General features: G+C 40.8%; 1 protein-coding gene across 5 annotated transcripts in view; it reads left to right on the top strand.

The window, feature by feature from the left end:
* Nucleotides 1–20,151, top strand: part of DOCK11 (dedicator of cytokinesis 11) — a 186,620-nt gene that overhangs the window by 84,212 nt on the left and 82,257 nt on the right. For all 5 annotated transcript variants that reach the window (XM_053917159.1, XM_053917158.1, XM_053917161.2 and 2 more), the window contains exons 17-23: nt 2,485–2,669; nt 2,761–2,826; nt 4,686–4,778; nt 6,755–6,878; nt 10,743–10,864; nt 11,372–11,458; nt 15,390–15,479. In XM_053917159.1, the coding sequence (XP_053773134.1) occupies nt 2,485–2,669; nt 2,761–2,826; nt 4,686–4,778; nt 6,755–6,878; nt 10,743–10,864; nt 11,372–11,458; nt 15,390–15,479 (767 nt within the window). The remainder of the gene's footprint in view (nt 1–2,484; nt 2,670–2,760; nt 2,827–4,685; nt 4,779–6,754; nt 6,879–10,742; nt 10,865–11,371; nt 11,459–15,389; nt 15,480–20,151) is intronic.

The following is a 20,151-nucleotide window of genomic DNA, read 5'->3' as shown; positions in this document are numbered from 1 at the left end:
CCTGGGACTGCTGTAAGGAAGTACTACAAACTAGGTATCTTAACATGACAGAAATGTATTCTCTCATCGTTCTGGAGGCTAGAAATCAAAATTAAGGTGTTACCAGGGCTGTGCTCCTGCTGAATGCTCTAAGGAAAAATCATTACTTGTGTCTTCCTAGCTTGTGCCGGCTCCGGGCAATCCTTGGCAGTCCTCAGCTTGTAGCTGCATCACTCCTTTTCTGCCTCCACCATTATGTGGCCATCTTCCCTCTTCTAAGAGCACCAGTCATTAGATTTAGGGCCTGCCCTAATCTAGTATGAGTTCATCTTAACTCATTACATTTTGCAAAAACCTTATTTCCAAATAAGATCATATTCTGAGGTTCTGGTGGGCAAGAATTTTTTTTTTGAGGGGGGAAGACACTCATTCAACCCAGTATACATGTAAATACTTTCAGAAGGTAGGTTTTGCAGCTTTCACATATGATAGATGATGATGTGGGTCTGACCCAGTCACCGTCTGCTGCCTTTTGCCATGGACAAGTTTCATCAGCTAACCAAACAGGAGATGCTCTTTTCTTGTCTACAGACAGGAATCTAAAATCTCAGGGAAAAAAATGAACAGAAGATACAACAGATACTTTGCAGAAAATAAAATTAGGTGGCTAGTAAATACTTGAAAAATGTTCAATCTTAGTAATAATGCCATTAATGCAAATGAAAACAGCTTTTGCTCATCTATCAAATTTATAAACCTGTTTAAAGTGAAGCTAATACTGGCTAGGTTTTGGCCAGGCACCATCGCCTATCATGAGAAGGGATACAGTTTGGCAATAGATACCCACAGAAGTCCATAACGAAGGCATTGGAACTCTGAGATTCTATCTATCCATTTATTCACTGAATAAGGATTTATTGAGTAAACATTTATTGAATACCTATGAGGCGCTTAAAAATGTGGAGATTAAAGTCTAGAAGGAGTGACAGACAAACAAGGAAACAAATAAGTGACTAACTTTAGTCTGTGATTGGGGTGGGCTGCTTTAAAAAGAATGACCACCATGGAAAAGCCCACCATGGGGCCCAGCAAGCATGCAGCGATTGGGACTGTACGGGCCCCACTGCGGGCTTCCCGTGTGTTGTAAAGACCTTGAGGCAGGACAAAACTTGGTTTATATGAACAGAAAGGAAGCCCACGTGGCTCTAGTGTGGCATGTGATGGGAAGAGGGAGACAGAAGGTGAAATAGGAGAAGTAGAAAGTGTCACATCATGCAGGGAATTGTATAGACCATGGTAATTCCTTAAAAGATTGGATTTTATTCTAAGTGCAATGAAAAGTCACTAAAGGATTGTAAGTAGGGGAGTAGCAATTTATATTCTAAAACATCAAGGAGTACAATGGATTATTTTTCCTGAAGAAATAATATGAAATGTAGACAGCTTATCCATAAAGATGTTCTTTGCAGCATTGTTAATATTGGGAGAAAATTGGAAACAAGCAGTCTGACATTGTCAGATAGGTTAGGGCAGTTAGGGTGCAACGATGCCATGAAAATTACTGCAGCCGTGCAAAATGGTGTTTATAAAGGGTTTGTGGAGTAAGACATCAGGCAAAATGCCCCACAAAAGGGGGATAAAATTCTATATATAAGGTAGGATTTTTGTATTATTATTATTATTATTATATAAAATATGCATAGAAAGAAAATATGTCAAAACAGTAACAGTAGTTACCTGTGGGTAGTGGAATGATCACTTGTGTCTGTGTACTTTTACTCCAGATATTTTATTACAAATATTGCTATAATAATAAGAGAAAACCAACCCTCCCCCCAACAATGTTGTGTCCTCAGGTCCGACTCTCACTGTATGAACAGTCTTAGAGCCCTTAAGTGTATGAATAATTTTCACTACAGTGGCTACTTCACTAAAATATGCTGCTGTTCTTCTCAAAGGCTTTGTGTTTTTCACGCTTGGGAATATTGTACTTACTATTGGTAACACATCATAAGATTTGTGGTTTCGAAAGGCTTCCATTATTTCTTAGGTGAAAATTTGCACCTGCACCAAGTTAACTTTTTAAAAGTGCCCAGCCATGAGCTAATTGGAGGCATAAATTTACTGTTATTTCCTTGATACTAATAAAAATGTGCAGTGAAAGTGAAATTGCAGCCACAGGAGGAAAAATGTAATGGATTTCTTTGCAGAGTTTAAATTTGTCAAAATTATGATGTGTTACATTTGGCAAATCGCTCTACTCGAGCAATCAGTGTCTGGTTTAAAGGGCTCCACTGAAACCAGCATCGGGCTACTGCTCCATCCTGTCCTTTCCGGTTCTTGAAGTGGCTGCATGACTTTCTGGCAGTCACTAAGAATTCTGCTTTTTGAATCACTCTTTGAGAGCACAATCAATGTATATTTTATAGATGTAGGAATGTGTTAATGATTTTTAAATTGTATTGTCTTTGTCTGCTTTTTTTTTTTTTTTTTTTTTGCCTATAGATTGTATTACCTCTTCATATGTGCCCCTGAAGCCTTTTGAAAAGAATTGTCAAAATATTACTGTGGAGGTTGAAGAGTTTGTTCCAGAAGTGACAAAATATTGTTATCCATTTACCATTTACAAAAACCATCTGTATGTATATCCCTTGCAATTAAAATACGATAGCCAGAAAACATTTGCCAAGGTAAACAGTGAAAACTATACATTTTGGGGTATAATATGTTATTTATAATCTTCTCATTCTGTGACTCATTTTGAACGATTGATCATTTTAGGCGAGGAACATTGCAGTCTGTGTGGAATTCCGGGATTCAGATGACAGTGATGCCAGAGCTTTAAAGGTTGGTTCATTATACTAATAAGCACATTTGGTAGAAATAGAGATTTTGATGCTTGGTGCTTCCATATGCTAAGTTCAATTTGTTTAAATTTCAAAAACGTGATGTAGTAAAGTGACAAATGTAATATTGTCTTTTCTATTCTTACACACGGACCATAAGGATTAGTTAAAAATTAACAAATAACAAAATGAGGTAAGAGCTTTAAACATGGGCAGGCTTCATATACCAGATTTTTGCCTGTGTTCCACTTTGGTTTTTGCATTCTCTGATGCCCAAGCACAAGGTCATTTTCTCCTTTGACCTGACAGTTTATAATGGTACCATCAGGGGAGTATAAACTCCTTTTTGAAACCTGACCAGGCTTTGAGCTGACAGAAGCACAGCATGACTGCTTTGATCTGACATAGAAATCTACTCTAGGACTGGCCAAGTGGTGCCTCCAAACTCGGATTAGTGATCTAGGAAAAGCTGCATCTCAGTATTACCTGATACAGCAGTCCTTAAAATACCTGCGACTTCACAGTGCCTTTATATCTTCACACTTTATAGCCGGTTTTTACTTTTTGCTCTTTACCCAGTTAATCAGAGGCCTGAAAGAGAAGTCGGAACATTTAGTCATCACGAGTGTTTGTCTGGCTCTCCATTTCTCTAGCTTGAGTCTAAGTCATAGGAGTGGATGACTAGTCGTCTACTCAAACCACCTAGGAAAGAAAGAGGTTTTTTTTCGTAGAGAAACCTAAGTTAAATTAAGGCTGGCTCGAATCAAGCCTGTTTCCTCTCATTCTCCTTTCAGTGGAGATAAGAATAACTGTTCCTTTTCCCCCATACAATATCCTTGTGTACTTAAAAGTTTTAGGTTACCTCTCACTAGTTCCTGCAAATTGCCTTCATAACCATAATTAAGGAGAGCTGGCTCTGTACTCACATGGAGTCTCAATTTTATTTCTTAGCTGGCCTAAAGGCCGGCTCTGAAGTAACAGAGTGAGGAAATTAATACCTTGGCATGCTGACTCCATATTCATCCTTGAGCTTGTTAGGCCTGTGGAAGTGAAAAACTCACACTAGAAATGAAATCAGATCTTTCCATGGAACCATAGAAAGCCTCACATTTGTTTTATTGGTATAACAGAAAGCCAGTGACTCTTAAAATGTGGCTTGTAAAGTGAGAGAACAGTTAGGTGTCTGTAACTTAATTTTTAATTCCTTTAGGCTAGAGATATGTCTGCTGTTTTGTTTTTAATCTTCACCCAAAGATATATGTTTTAATTGATTTTGAGAGAGAGAGTGAGAGAGAGAGAAACATTGATGTGAGAGAAAAACATCGACCTGTGGCCTCCCACACGTGCCCTGACCAGGAATGGAACCTGCAACCTTTTGGTGTGTGGGATGATGTGCCAACCAACTAAGCAACCCAGTCACGGCTTGTTATTTGTTTTTGTTTTTTGTTTTTTTTAATTCCTCACCTTGCTCACTGCACAACAGGTATTCAGCAAACATTGCTGACTGGCTGAGTGTCAGCTTCTCATATTAACAAATGCAAATAGCAGAAGAGAAGTAACCTTTCCAGGCCAGGTTTCAGAGTGTTTCCCTTCCAAATGATAGCCGTGTTTAACTTCTTACTGTCAGCTAGTTTGCAGTTGCCTTTCTTTGATGGCTAAGAATTCAGAAGCATTCATGCAGCCAAGTTAGGTGATGTCTGGAGTGACTGTAAATGATTCGGAATTTATAAGCTCATGGTGAGAGCCCGGTGGGCTTGGCCGTGGCCATGTGCTCACAGATGCTTCTAACTGTATGTGGTTCCATAGCATCGCGTTTGGAGACCTGCACCGAGAGTGGTGACTGTGTTTCTTCTCTTGCAGTGTATTTATGGAAAACCTGCAGGGTCTGTTTTTACCACGAATGCTTACGCTGTTGTTTCACATCACAATCAAAATCCAGAGTTCTATGATGAGGTAAGAATACGTTATTCTGACTTTTTATAAAACACAATGATTGCACTTCTTTTTGTCTTTGAGTCGTTTTCATCATTTTATCTGCAGTTTTATTCCCTCAAGTGTTTTGTCCCTTGAAAATAGAAAATGTTACATCTAAGCAAAGGCCACTGCCTGCTCAGTGCCTTTTGATGATAGCAGATGATTTGCCCACAAATTGAAGGGTTCTGGCATGACATAACAATGTGGGAAACAAAGCCCTAGTTTTGACGACAACTGGCTCTGTGACTTGGAGCAAGTCACTTCCTCTTTGTGAGTCTTTGTTTCTTCAGGTTTAAAATAAGAAATTCAGAAGAGGTTTTTTTGAGGCCCTTCTAGCTCTTTCCTGCTGTAGCTGTGCATGGGAGGGTGCAGCATCCCTGTAAGTGAAATGATGCCAGAGACAGCAGTACGGCTGGGCCACCAGATCCCACTGGCTGTACTAAATGCCTCTGTGCAGTGTCAAGTGGCTTTGTCTTCCTGTCACTGCGCTCCCTTCCTCTGACCCTGTCTCTGACTCTTTCCTTCTTCTCACTTCTGTCCCTACATCTCTGAGTACTTCCCAGTGTCTTTCTTAGTGTCTTTGTCACAACCTCTTCTAGTCCGTATGTATCTGGCCTATCCAAATATGCAGACTGCTTTTCATTCCTACTTGTCTCTATGGCACCTGGATGTAAATCGCACTCCATAAGCTCTACCGTTTCTGCTCCTCAGGCCTCCTGTGTCCATTCCTGGCTTTGTCTGAAACTATTCCCCCACCCTCTGCTGTCATGATGTCCCCAAGATTACTTGCTGTCCTGTGGAGGTCTTCCACCCCAGCCTTAGACGTCACTCATCCCTTTCTCAATCCAGTGCTCCTAGTCTCATGGGGGATGGGGAGGAGAATGGTGGCCTTGTGTTTTTGCAACCCAGGGAGGGAGTGCGCTCATATTTATGTACAGCAGAGCATTAGATTACCAGATGATCTGGATGCTGCACATACGCACATTCTGTGCTGAAATATACCTGCAACACAAATTAGTTATAACACCAGAAACTATGCCTTATGTGGATGATAATTAGGCCAGATGCTCCTCACTGAGCTGTTCAACATGTCCCCTTCTGTAGCCAATGCCAGTCACTACAGAAAACTTGATGACATAGTAAGTAATCTATGTTATCTTTAGGGTGCCAGAAATAAATCAGCTTTACAGCCACTTGCTCTATGTTGACGAGGGGAGAGAGTGAGAGCGAGAGAGAGCAAGTGAGCACGTGTTTCTGTGTAGGTGCAGGCATGTGTGTTAAATCAGTTAAATTTCTAATTTGTCTCACATACTTCCAAGAGGCATTACAAACATTCACATGAGTTCTGATTGGAAAATTACTTGAGATGCTTGTATTAAATTATTGATGTTTAGGATTAAATTCATGAGTCGGCGTGATCATTTTTTTTTCTTCATCCATGGGTAAAGTTGTAAATTTTTTCTAAAGAAATGTATATGAACTGTAATTTGTGTATACCATAATACCATAGTGACTTTTTGCATGTTTTTATTTGCAAAGCTTAGTTTTTTTTCATGGAAAGGACGGTGACAACTCAGAAAAAAAGTCGCCTTTCAAATTCACTGCCTACTTTAGATGGATTGTGTTCTCTGGCTCAGACTGAGTGACATAGCATCTCTGGGCTGTGAGAGGGTGGTTTTGATCCAGGGTTTTAGAACATTCTGTTGCAAAGTTGAGTCCAGGAGAATCCACTGGACTTTTCCTCAAAAGAAATAAATCTGCCCCACCACCCAAGAGAATATTGTCAAACTGAAACTGAGCAGAAAATTGTTTGGAATACATTTAAGTGACATCTCATGGACCACTTGGTCTGTCATTTAGAGAAGTATGTCATTGGAAGAGTATGGTGAAACACAAGGACTGACAGTTCAGCTTGACAATTAAAACAAAATTCTACGTGTAATTTGTCATTTCAGGTTAAAATCGAGCTTCCCATTCACCTGCATCAAAAACATCATTTGCTTTTCACTTTTTATCATGTAAGTTGTGAAATTAACACAAAGGGAACAACCAAAAAGCAGGACACAGTTGAAACTCCAGGTACGTGTGTGCTTTCAATGTCTCTCTCAGGCTATTTGTGATGGAATTGCCCAGAATAGAACCTTTTTATCAAGCTACAGAGCACTTCTTTCCTTCATCAAAAAGTCCTATATCTGAGTTAAAAAGTTCACAAAATGTGAATCATATGTTCACTTTATCATCATTTGTACCAAACATACAAATGCTTACCAGTGTGCTTGGACTACCACAAGCAACATAAGTAATATTGACCTTCTTAGAAAAAAAACACATCTTGTGATGCAATATTTATATTATTTCTTTTATGTAGAATAGCCCAGCAACCAGAATTTTCCAGTTCTGGTCACTGAGGAAGAGGGAAGTAAGTCTAGAGCTAGGGGTATTTTTGACCCTGAGGGAGATTGGGGGCTGCCTGGTTCTAATAAGAGAACAGAGTAAATGAATTTGAATACGCTTGAGTAGTGAAGCCCCTGTGCTGGTCCCCTTCTGCAAGGCTTTAGACCAGGGATGTCAAACTCATTTTCAACAGGGGCCACATCAGCCTCGCGGTTGCCTTCAAACAGCTGAATGTAATTTAAAGACGGTGGAAATGTAACTACTCCTTAACAGTTAAGCAAGAGCTTCGCACTGCCGCCAGGTAGAAACGAGGTGCGGGCTGGATAAAACAAGGATTCAGCCCGCGGGCCTTGTGTATGCCACCTGTGCTTTAGATAAACCAATGGAAAGCATCCTTGGGAGAACATAGAAGTCCTTATGAACATGGCCTGTGTCACACCCGCTATAGAAATGGCAGCATGTCCTAGGATTTGGATCCAAAGTCGTCTGAATCAATCTTAAATTCATTCATTTAGTCATTCATTCAATGAATGTCTGAATATTTATTATGTGTAAGATGTTGTAGGTACTAATGGAGAATACAGTGGAGAGTCAAAGGTAGATCTCATCTTCAGCAAGCATATGATCAAGTAGGGGACTTGAGACCTATGCAGACAACTATGATACAAGATAGGAAGTAGTAGGTACCAGGAAAGTGATGTTGTGTGATCTCAGAGAAGACAGAGTTATTACTTCAGCTGGTGGGAGGGAAAAGTGTCTGAGAGTCAGGGGAGGGTTCCAGGAGGAGATGGTATTTGGGTGAGGCCTTAGGGTCAGGGTAGAGTTTGAGAATGCAGTGATGGCAAGAAGGTAGAAGAATCCAGAATAAAGCCACAGCTTGTACAGAGGTACAGTATTCACGGAAATGGACAAGGAGTGATAAGTGTATTAATACAACCAAAGCACAGGGTTCTTGGAGGGGAATCATAGGATATCAGGCTGTGGATGTGATTTTATTTTCTGTCACTAATATGGAAATATTAAAGCATTATGAACACCAGTAAGGGCTGTTTTGTAGGAAATCCAATCAGGCAGCAATATGATGTGTGAGGTGAGTTGGAATAGAAGGAAGGAAGGAAGGACCACCAGTTAGGGGGTATAGGGGGTATTTCAAAAGCCCAGGAAAGAAAGGGAGTGTACTGTGGCAGTAGCAGGGGAATGGAGAAAATGAGAATTGCAGAATAGGAATATATCAGACCTAACAAATGAGTGGCTACTTAGAGTGATGACTCAGGAGTTAGCACTGAAGCTTCAAAAGCTGGAAAGGAGACACAGTTGACCCTTGGACAACATGGGTTTGCATCGTGTGGGTCCGCTTCAGGGTTTTTTCTGTTGACCCGGCACAGTTCAAAACTGCATTGTTCAAAGGTCAGCTGGTGGCTAGGAATCATGTGTGTGGAGGGCTGATGTAAGCTATATGCAGGTTTTCATCTGTGTGGGGGTGGGTTACCCTAACCCCCATATTGTTCAAGGGTCTCTTGTGTTGCCCAGGAACAGAATTGTAGGTGCAGTGGTAAGTTTTGGACCAGTGCTGATTTTGCTATCTGAGAGATGTCCAGCACGCAGCAGGACTGAATATTGGGAAGTTTCCTTTGTGGATATATGGTCCTATTCTGTGTTCCCATAGAAATTGCAGTTTGTTCACGGCAGGAACCTCTAGGGCTGAGAGGAAATCTGGCAGAACAATGCAAACCCATGACATTGTTCCCCCGAAAGACAAATTACTATTTCATTATTCAAGTCCTAGACAGAAATGGGCAAGATGTTCAGTGGAGCATGAGGCTGTTATTTTATGTGCCACTCATTGTTTTTAACTGTCCATCCTTTAAGTGACTTCACACCTCAGAGCCACATGGTGAGTGCTTGACTTTGTACCTTTATAGCTTCCAAGTGCTCTGTATGAGTTTTGACTGAGAGACACACTTGGCCGTGCTGCGATGAATTCACAGTGCAAAAATGTTGCCTAAGCAGTTCCATAAAGACAAAAAGTAAATTAGTGGTTATCGGGACCGGGAGAAAGGGGAAATAGGGAGTTACTTCTAAGGGATATGGAATCTGTTTTGGGGTGATGAATACATTCTGGAATTAGTGGCAATGGACGCACAACTTTGTGAATAGCATAAAAACCACTGAATTGTATTTGGAATAGATGAATTGTATGGTATCTGAATTATATTCTAATAAAAATTTCTATGAGAAAAAAATATTGCCTAAGAATAAGAAATACATTTTCGTATTTTCTGAGCTAGAAACCTCTTGTCATTTGTCTACTTTTCAGTTTAATTACTTTGACAGAGTCCTTTTGAATGGCTCTTCTGTTCATGTTACTTTCCTGTGCCTCTTACGAAAGAAGAGCTCTGAGTAAACCATTTCTGAAGTTGTACTAGTGAAGATGCCGTTCAGATGTGTCTCAGAGTCTGAGAAAACCGTTTCGTCTACTTAGAGAAAGCAACATGCTAGTCTCGTTTTAAGAATTAAAGCATTTGCCAAATTAAACACGTGAATGAAAACCGTCTAACCAGATTTGTGTTGACTTCTGTGTTCACAGTATAAACACACACACATACTCATGCAGAGAATTTTAAAGAATCAGAAAAAAAGTGGCTTTAAAAAGTGCTCTCCAGGCAGCACTCCGTCTCATATGCCAAAACTCTGTCCAGAGCAAGCTGTTTACGGCTGAGTTATAAACACTTGAAGCCCAGAGTAATCTCTGTTATGGAAATACTGACGCCGATGGTTCTGGGTTTTTAAAGCTAGAACGTGAAGAGTTTTCTAATACAGAGCCAGGAGAGAGACTCTTTTGGGTAGAACTATTAAGAAATGTAGAGACTTGGGGAAATCTCTCAGTGCATTCAAGTTGTAAACACTATGCCCTGACTGCATTCTCCTACTATACCTCCTCCTCCTGTAATCAGGAAAGCTGCCCAACCAAAGACTGTCTTGTGTAAATAGGGAATGCATCCTTGACTTATAACCTGCATCTTTCATAGTCCTTTACCCTGGGGTTGGTATAAGAAATTTTAGACCCTGGTGATTGCTGTCTGAGATAGGCTCAGATATGGGACTACATTCTTACTAAGGATGGAATGTAGAAAAGGAGATCTCTCTCCTTTACTAAGGAGGGAGATCTGAACCTTTGAAAAACTACATCTACCCCAAATTATTCCCAAAGTGTAAAGACAATGATATTGATGTACTTTTTATGTTTTAAAGTGTTTTCATACAATATCTCACTTTGATCTCTTCTCTATTAGATGGAAAGACTGTGTTGTTGTTCCCATTTTTATACCCAAGGAAATAAAGTAAATAACTTGTTGGTGGTCATGCTGGGCTTAGGAAGCAACCCTAACTCATTGTTCCTTCCCCAGTATTCAGCTGTCCAACATCTGGAATCCCGCATGCAGGCCCCTGGAAACATCACCACCCTGTCTTGCTCCCCAGCAGTCAGACATCTGTGTAGCTAATCGCATTTGCAATTTCATTTCTCATGGTCGATCATTGTCTTGGCAGTTGGCTTTGCTTGGGTACCTTTGCTGAAGGATGGTAGAATCATCACATTTGAGCAGCAGCTGCCAGTTTCAGCCAATCTTCCCCCAGGCTACTTGAACCTGAACGATGCAGAATCAAGAAGGGTAGGAATATATCTGCATTTGTTGAAATAATCGTAATGAAATGTTGAAAAAGTAGAATTCTGTTGGCCTAGTTGATGATTTAGTCTAGTTGATAGCAACTCAAAAAGTGCGGTCTGAGGACTGCGGCTGGTTCACAACAAAGATATGTATGGAAAGTGATTGATTAGAAACATTTATAATAGTCTGACAAAGTAACCTCCTGTCTGTTGATTCTAATAACAGTCTTAAAAACTGGGCTTTGGATATTGTGTATCATTTAAAAAAATTCATTTATTTTGTAACTCATTTCCATTGTAATTTATAAATCTTTCACATTGCAAAGGATTGGAAATTCCAAATGATCCAGGATCATTTATTCTAAAGACAGGTTATTTTCCCCAGTAATTCCCTCTCTGTGAAACTAACACATTTGTTTCTGAAAAAAATTGTTGAAATTCATAAAGGTGTGATATGTTGCTCATCTACCCATTGCCTTGTTACAGAAACTCATGTATTTTCTGTTCACAGCAATCTAATGTGGACATTAAGTGGGTAGATGGTGCAAAGCCATTGTTGAAGATTAAAAGCCACTTAGAGTCTACCATTTACACTCAAGTAAGTTGCATTATCTGAATTTCATCAATTTTATTTTTTATTTCTTTCTAAAAAATACATTTTATTGATTCTATTGCAGTTTTCCCATCCCCCCCTTTATTCCCCTCTACCTTGCACCCCCCCTCCAACCTTATTAGTTCATGTACATGGATTATACACATAAGTTCTTTGGCTTCTCCATTTCCCATACTATTCTTAACCTCCCCTTGTCTATTCTGTACCTACCCATTACGCTTCTTACTCCCTGTACGTTTTCCCCCATTCTCTCCCTTCCTCTCCCTGCTGATGACCCTCCATGTGATCTCCATTTCTGTGATTCTGTTCCTCTTCTAGTTGTTTGCTTAGTTTTTTATTTTTTTAGGTTTGGTTGTTGATAGTTGTAAGTTTCCTCTCATTTTACTGTTCATAGTTTGTGATCTTTTTCTTAGATAAGTCCCTTTAACATTTCTTACAGTAAGGGCTTGGTGATGATGAACTCCTTTAACTTGACCTTATCTGGGAAGCACTTTCTCTGCCCTTCCATTCTAAATGATAGCTTTGCTGGCTAGAGTAATCTTGGATGGAGGTCCTTGCCTTTCATGACTTCAAATACTTCTTTTCAGCCCCTTCTTGCCTGCAAGGTTTCTTTTGAGAAATCAGCTGATAGTTCTGACGGAACTCCTTTGTAGGTAACTCTCTTCTTTATTCTTGCTGTTTTTAAGATTCTCTCCTTGTCTTTAATCTTGGGTAATGTAATTATGATGTGCCTTGGTGTGTGCTTCCTTGGGTCCAACTTCTTTGGGACTCTGGGCTTCCTGGACTTCCTGGAAGTATATTTCCTTTGCCAGATTGGGGCTAAGTTCTTTTTCATTATGTTTTCAAATAGGTTTTCAATTTCTTGCTCTTCCTCTTCTTCTGGCACCCCTAGGATTTGGATGTTTGAACATTTAAAGTTGTCCTGGAGCCTGTCTTCACATTTTTGAATTTTTATTTCATCCTTCTGTTTTGGTTGAATGTTTGTTTCTTCCTTCTGGTCCATACCGTAGATTTGAGTCCCAGTTTCCTTCCCATCACTGTTGGTTCCCTGTGCATTTTCCTTTATTTCACTTTTCATAGCCTTCACTCTTTCCTCTATTTTGTGACCATACTCAACCATTTCTATGAGCATCTTGATTACCAGTGTTTTGAACTGTGCATCTGATAGGTTGGCTATCTCTTCGTCGCTTAGTTATATTTTTTTCTGGAGCTTTGATGTGTTCTTTCATTTGGGCCATTTTTTTTTTATCTTGGTGCACCTTTTATTTAGTAAAGGGTGGAGCCTTAGGTATTCGCCAGGGTGGGGCAACCTACATCACTGTGTTGTGGTGCTGTACTTTGAGGAGGGGTCAGAGAGGGAAGAACGTGGCTTGCTGGGTTCTCAGCTGGCTTTCAGTAACTTCTTCTGCTACACACAAGCAAATTGGGCTCTCCTGGTGCTGATTCCACTGTGGGTGGATTTGTGTATGTTCTAGGACCCTGTGGGTCTCCAGTGAACTCTCTGGTGAAGCTGGGAGTTTCTCCTGCTGCCTCAACCCCCACAGGTTTTTTCAATTCAGAACTCTTGAGGCTTTATTTCCCCGTGCCAGGAATCCTGGGTTGCTTGAATCCTGGGTTGCTCGGTCTGTCTTGTTTCCCAGTTGTTCCTCCTGGTTTATCCTCATGTGAATGTGGAACTGCCCACTCTGCCAGCTGCCACCTTGCCGGGTTTTGGGAGCTACCACCTTGCCTGCCTGGCCCTCCAGCCTCCTTGCTGTGGGTAGTCTCTGCATGTCTCCGTCTGCCCATCTCTGCCCGTCTCCACCCCTCCTACTGGTCTGGATGAGTGTTTGTTGTTTAACTCCTTGGTTGTCAGGCTTCTATACAGTTTGATTTTCTTGCAGTTCAGATTGTTTTTTGTTTTTAAATTAGTTGTTACCCTTCTTTTGGTTGTGCAAGGAGGCAAATTGTATCTAAGCCTCCATCTTGGCCAGAAGTCCTTATTTTTAATGTCTTTTTAAAGATTTTATTTACTTTTTTAGAGAGGGGAAGGGAGGGTGAAAGAGAGGGAGAGAAACATCAATGTGCGGTTGCCTCTCTTGTGCCCACTACTGGGGACCTGGCCTGCAACCCAGGCTTGTGCCCTGTCTGGGAATCGAACCAGCGACCCTTTGATTCGTAGGCCAGCTCTCAACCGCTGAACCACACCAGCCAGGGCTGAATTTTGTCAATTTTAATACTTGAGTATATTTCATAATTAAAATAAACTATATTTGGTTTGTACATCCTTAGAGAAATTGTGGCCTGAAAGACTTTCTCATTAGTAATAACATCATTGTATTTTTAAGATTGTATTTATTTATTTTTAGAGAGATGGGAAGGGAGGGAGAAAGAGGGGGAAAGAAACATTGATGTGTGAGAGAAACATTGATTGGTTGCTTCTTGTATTTGCCCTAACCAGGAACCAAACCCGCAACCCAGACATGTGCTCTTACTGGGAATTGAACCAGTGACCTTTTGCTTTGTGGGACGATGCCCAACCCACTGAGCCACACTGATCAGGGTGCATCTTTGTTAATAATAATAGTGGCTCAAATTTTATCATTCTTCTCAAATTACAAAATCCTTTTATTCCTATTAATGGATTCGTGCCACATAAAACTCGAAAGGAACTTGGAGGCTATTATCACTTTTTAAAATTTTATTTTTTGAATAATTTTAGACTTAGAGAAAATTAGTGAGGATGGTACAGCTTTTCCATATATCCTGTACCTAGTTTCCCATATTATTAACATCTTATATCAGTACGGCACATTTGTTACACATAAGGAACCAATATTGATACATAATTATTAAGTAATATGTATTCTTTATTCAGATTTCTTTAGGTTTTACTTATTAAGGCTCTTTTTTTGTTGTTCCAGGATTCTATCCAGGATAGCACATTCCATTTAGTTGTCTTATCTCCTTAGACTTCTCTTGCCTGTGATAGGTTTTCAGACTTTCCTTGTTTTTGATGACTTTGTCAGTTTTCAGGAGTTACTGGTATCTTGTAGGTATTTTGTAGAAACCCTTCTATTGGAATTTGTCTGATGTTCTTTTCCTGGTTAGACTGGAGTTGAACACAGAAATTTGAATTCAGTGGATCATGAGTGGCTAGCTACTCCAGTTGAGACTTGGTCTTAATATCCATGAAATCACAGTCAAACGTGTGGGAAGCCTCAGGCAGTTTGAAAAATCATGGCTGGAGAAGATGAAGTTCATGCTCCTTGATGTGGCCTCCAAGGTCTTTCCCACTTCCCCCTGCTCTTGTCATCATTTTATACATGAAGAAACAGGCTCAGTCAGGTTAGATGATTTACCCAATGTCTCACAAGTAATAATTGTAGGAAGCAGGTCAAAATCCAAATTTCATTCTTCCAGTTTCTGATATAGTTTGTGCTGCCCACAAAATCAGTGTATATAAATTCCAGAGAGGGCAGCTGGACTTGCGTGCTGGCCAGAGAAGTGCCATGGTGAATTGGGCACTGAATGCTTGTGACTGCTGTTCTGGTAACGCCCTGCTGCTATCTTTGCTTCGCCTCCCAGTTCAGACTTCTGTTTCTGCTCATTTCATTACAGCAGAGAAGCAGCCCAGCTTCAGAGACTACACTACCAGTCAAAAAAGGAATTAAATGAATGTTGACTAGTTGGGCATGAATGTGTCCTACCTGCTGTGCTTGGGTACATGCTGAGTTTACCTGGTCTTGCTGATTTTTGTAATGGATGGTCAAGAGGCCCATGGGATATGGACACACATCGGTAGCTGCAGCTGCCGAGCCTGGGCATTAGAATACCCAGATAAATAAGTTTGCAAGAGGCAGGAGGAGGGAGGATAGAGCCTGCATTTGAGTGTAATGAATCAAATTTCATATGGCTGTGTCCGTCTGTTTTCCAGGATCTACATGTGCACAAATTCTTCCATCACTGCCAGCTGGTTCAGTCAGGCTCGAAAGAAGTTCCAGGGGAGCTCATTAAATATTTAAAGGTAAATGAACAACAGCTTTCTGCGAGAGGTTTGCTTTTGATGCTTTCTGCTGCCATATTTTGATGTGGGGTGGGGGAATCAAACTAACTTTTTTTAAAGTACTTTTGGCAGTGTATCCTCAAGAGAACTTTTTCTGTTATGTACTTTTCCATCAAGTGGCTGTGTAGAAGCAGAGTTGCTACACAGGAAGAAAATGTCATAGCCAGAATTTGATGGCATATTTTGGAAAATCTCATGACAATGTTTATTTCAGTTCCAGAAATTGATTTTTCAGGTCTTTTCTCTTCCTGCTGACTGCCCAGGAAAGGTGGAGAATGCTATGGGGAAAAGGGCCAGATGAAACAGGATCATTTTGCTTGGAATAAAATGTGAAATGGTTCCCATTTCTATGCATGAGAGACTAGCATCAACTAAAGAAACCTAGTTTCTGTGTGTTGCATAGGAGAGAGCGAAGAAATACCATAGTCGTCAAATGTATTGGGAACCCAAGACTTCATTTAACATTCTGGGACTGCAGTTGATGTCATCACAACTAGGTGGCAGTGACTTTCTTCTCTAGTTGCTCCTTTACTACATCAGTCATGGCTAGTCTGAGGAGTTTTTGTTCTTAAATGAAGCCTCTACAGGATTTCTCTTTGGACCTATGTTATTGCTTAGTGATATTCTCAGGAAACAAAATGTGCATTTCTTTTAGAGAGGTAGTATGACATAAGATGACATGGATGGGTTCTGGAATCACACACTGAGTTTGTGTCTCAGATCTGTGACTTACTAGCTCAGTGATTGACCCTGGCCAAGTCACTTCACTTCTCCAAGCCTTTGTTTCTTCATCTCTCACACAGGGATAACAGTAATGGCAACTCATAGGGGTGCTTGGGCGGCACCCCTATGGGGTATGTGCTGCACAGTAACCCTTGCATACTTGCTTCTTCCGTACTTCCTACTGGGTACGCATGTTCTAAGCATTGGGAATGTAAGTGAAGGAAACAATGCCCCTGTTGTCAAGGATCTTGCTTTCTTGTGGAGGAAGATGGACAATAAATAAATGAATGAATATATATGTCACATCTGCTAGTAATAATTGGTATAAAGAAAACTAAAACATAGTGAAAGGGAGTAAAAGGCGGTAAGAGGTCCCTCTTTAAGATAAAGTGTTAGAGAAGATCTCTCTGGTAAAGTGACATTTGACAGAGACCTAAAGGAAATGAGGTCACCAGCTATGTGGATTTCTGGGGGGAGAGGTGGGAACAGCAGGTGCAAAGGCCCTGAGGAACTTGTTTGGTGCATTCAAGGGACAGCAGGAATTCCATTGTGGCTGGCCCACAGAGTGACAGGATATCACATTGGAAAGGTAGCTGGTGAGCTGGTTGGATAAGGCCTCATAAACCATGATGAGGAGTTTGGATTGTACCCCGAATGAGATGGGAGTTTTGCAGGGCTTTGAACAGAGGATTGACATCCTGTGACTTTGCCGTTTAAAGTGTCGCTCTGCCTATCATATAGAAATAGATTGTCGGAAGGGCGGAAGCAGGGAGTTTGTCGACAAACGGTGGCTGTTATTCTTAATTATTATTAAGAAGTGTAGTCATCTAACTTTCAAATCCTTTCATCAGGTAATATTTAGAACTCCTGCTCTATGTTTGAATGAATGCTTAGTCTGTTACGATCTTTGATTTTTTAAATCTCCAGTGGGGAAGCTTTGTAAAGGTTTTAATGGAATGGAGTGGAACAGGACATCATTTTCATATACCGATATGCTTAAAACTGAAAAAAGAAAGTACTTGTATTTGTAAGGGTGTGAAATTTTTGACATTCGTGACCTACGCTCTCCCTCTAGTGGCAATGAGTGAAAGGCCATGTGAATACAGAAATATCCCACTGCTTCTATGGAATGTTAGTGCTGAAGGAGATTTTAGGGAATTTTTTTTTTTTTTACAGATGAGGAAACTAAAGTCCAAATAGAGGTAACTTGCTGTGGCCATTCAGCTGGTTAGTAGTGGAGCTGAGCCTGTGACACGTGTCTCTTGACTCCTAGTTTTGGGTTCTTCCTACCAAACCTTGCTCTCTGTTGTTCCCGTGAATGACATTATTTCATCAATTCATTTAACAACTACTTGTCGAGATCTTATTATGGATTTCCTATTTCCCTAGATGCTGTGGGGCTTGTGAAGAAGAATAGCTCAGGGGACATATGTGTCAGCAGCACAAATGATAGTCCAGAGCAATATGTGATTAAATATCAAACACAGGATACAGGGTATAAGTATAAAGGGTTCAGTGAACCGAGGGACTGTGGAGACTAGAGGCTCCCATTTTTATCTTACCCCTTGGTTCCCGATTCTATTCATTTATTTAGCCATTCAGCAAATATTGAGCACCTACTATGGGCCAGATAGTGTACTGGGTGCTGGGACTATAATGGGGATTGGTTCTGACAATATGCCTGCAGTAGTTCTAGGGGTAGAGAGGTTATAACCGAGTAAGTAATGTTAGATGGAGGTGAGTGCTATGAAGAAAAATAAAAGATTAATGGGATCTCACATGGCCAGGGGTGCACTGTAGATAGAGCTGTCAGGGAAGGCCTTTCTGAGGGGATGATGTGTTAAGCTGAAAAGAGGCTGATGAGAGGAAGACAGACATAAGCGATAACGCTGTGTAAAAGGGTGCCAGATTATTGCAGCAGGTGTAAATCCCTTGTGAAAGCATGTTCGAAGGACAGGGGAAAAAAGACTGTGTAGCTAGAGCACCAAGAGCAGCGAGGGGAGAGGATGGAATGAGATGAATTTGCAACGATAGGCAAGGTCCTGTAGGCGTGGGAAGCCCTTGACAGATTTTTGTTCATGGTATTTTTTCATGAGGGGAAAATGGCATTGAATGTGCCTTTCACGAAGAACACGCTGGCTGCTGGCTTGAGAATAAATGAGAGGAGCACTGGTGCAGGAAGATCAATTCTGCATGCAGTGCCCATCTCTCTTTTCTCTTGCACATTATCCTGCGTATCCTTCAAACTTCGCCTTCTCGGGCATTCCCTGCCAACTTGCAGGCTCAGGTGCTTCTTCCTTTGTGCGTTTTGCATGTACCACTGTTGTGCTGATTACCGTTAGTATTGCAGTGATTGAGTTTCATGTCTTTCATTCCCCTGTAGACTGGGAATGGCTTGATGGTAGGAACCACATTTTTCAGGTGTGCTTGGCAATTTGGAAGCCCATTCAGTGTGTTTTTGTTGAATGAGTGAACAAATGGCTTCAGTGAAGTAAGGGTTTCAACTTAACTTGGGAGGGTGGCCAGAATTTGGCTAAAAATTGTGAACAAATGTGCAAAAGTAGGAATGCATATGATATATACTCAAGGAGCAGTGAAGACACCAGTTTGGTCTTGTGAAGAGTGATGATGAATATTAAGGCTAAAAATGTAGGTTGGGTCTTAAGTAGCTTGAACTTAATATCATAGGTCAGAGTTTTTCCAACCTTGATTCTACTGACATTTTGGGCAGGATAGTTCTATGTTGTAATGGGCAGCCCTGTGCATTGCAGGAAGTTTAGCAGCATCCCTGGCTTCTAGCCACTAGATGTCAGTAGCAGCCTCCAGTTGTGACAACCCAAAATATCTCCAAACATTGCCGGATGTCCTGTGGTGGTGGGGTGGGGTGCAAAGTGGCCATTGATTTGAGACCCACTGCCCTTGATAATGGGAAGGTATCAAAAAACTCTGGAAAGGAGGTGGTCTGAAGTAATCGGTATTTGAGGAAGATTAATTTGGAAATGAGAGTTAAGTGTATTGAGATTAAAGAGAAATTGTACAGAGACCTACTAGAAAGTTATTAGACTATTTTGGTTATAGGTTAGAAGGTCATAAAAAGGAATGATGGTAGCAAGGTAGAAGAGAGGGATGGGAAGGAAGGAAAAACTTGAAGGATAGACCAAGGGTTCCTTGATCTCAACATCTTGCTGTGTGCATCTGAAGAGAAGTTGCACAAAGACCTAAGAGATCACAGTTGAGGTGACTCAGACATAGATGATAGTGACCTGAAAGGGGATGGTGAGAGTTAGGATGGGAAGATGGAGAAAAAGTCAGGGAGACTGAAAGAGAAATATACTGTATTGAGTTCCTGGGGCACAGAGGCTTGGCTCACCTGTCTCAGTATCTCCCATAGCACTGAACATTGAATAGCTGTAGTAGGAGGTGCTCAGTGAGATTTGCTTTCATGTTTTGGCTGGCTGGTTGTTTAAATGAGTGAGTGAGTGGATGTGGAGAGAAGGGGAGGAAGAAGAAAGAAATTTGACAAATTTTGCTGCATGTATCATTTCTGGGTGTATAGGAACACATTTCTTTTTGATGTTAATACACCTATCAGTACAGACAGAGCGCTAGCACTTTGAAGAAGTGTATTATGAGGGTGTTACAATGCAGAACTTTCTCAATTTTATACATGGTGCCAATGTAAAGCCAACTATATATGGAAATTACTTTATTGACTGCCACTTAACTTCTCACTTTCTCTTGTAAAACACACGGCAGCACCTCCAAACACATCCTCCCTCCTCAGCTGAGTGTCGGTTTACCCCAAGTCTGTTGTCTTTATTCCAAAACCTGTGTATTTCAGTTATACTTGTTATCTCCAGTAAAGCATTTATTATTAAGTATATGAACAAGATGTGAGTGCCAAAATAGA

Source organism: Desmodus rotundus, chromosome X (genome assembly GCF_022682495.2).
Source record: "Desmodus rotundus isolate HL8 chromosome X, HLdesRot8A.1, whole genome shotgun sequence".
NCBI classification, from domain to species: Eukaryota; Metazoa; Chordata; class Mammalia; order Chiroptera; family Phyllostomidae; genus Desmodus; species Desmodus rotundus.
This window is presented reverse-complemented; position numbering and strand designations above follow the sequence as displayed.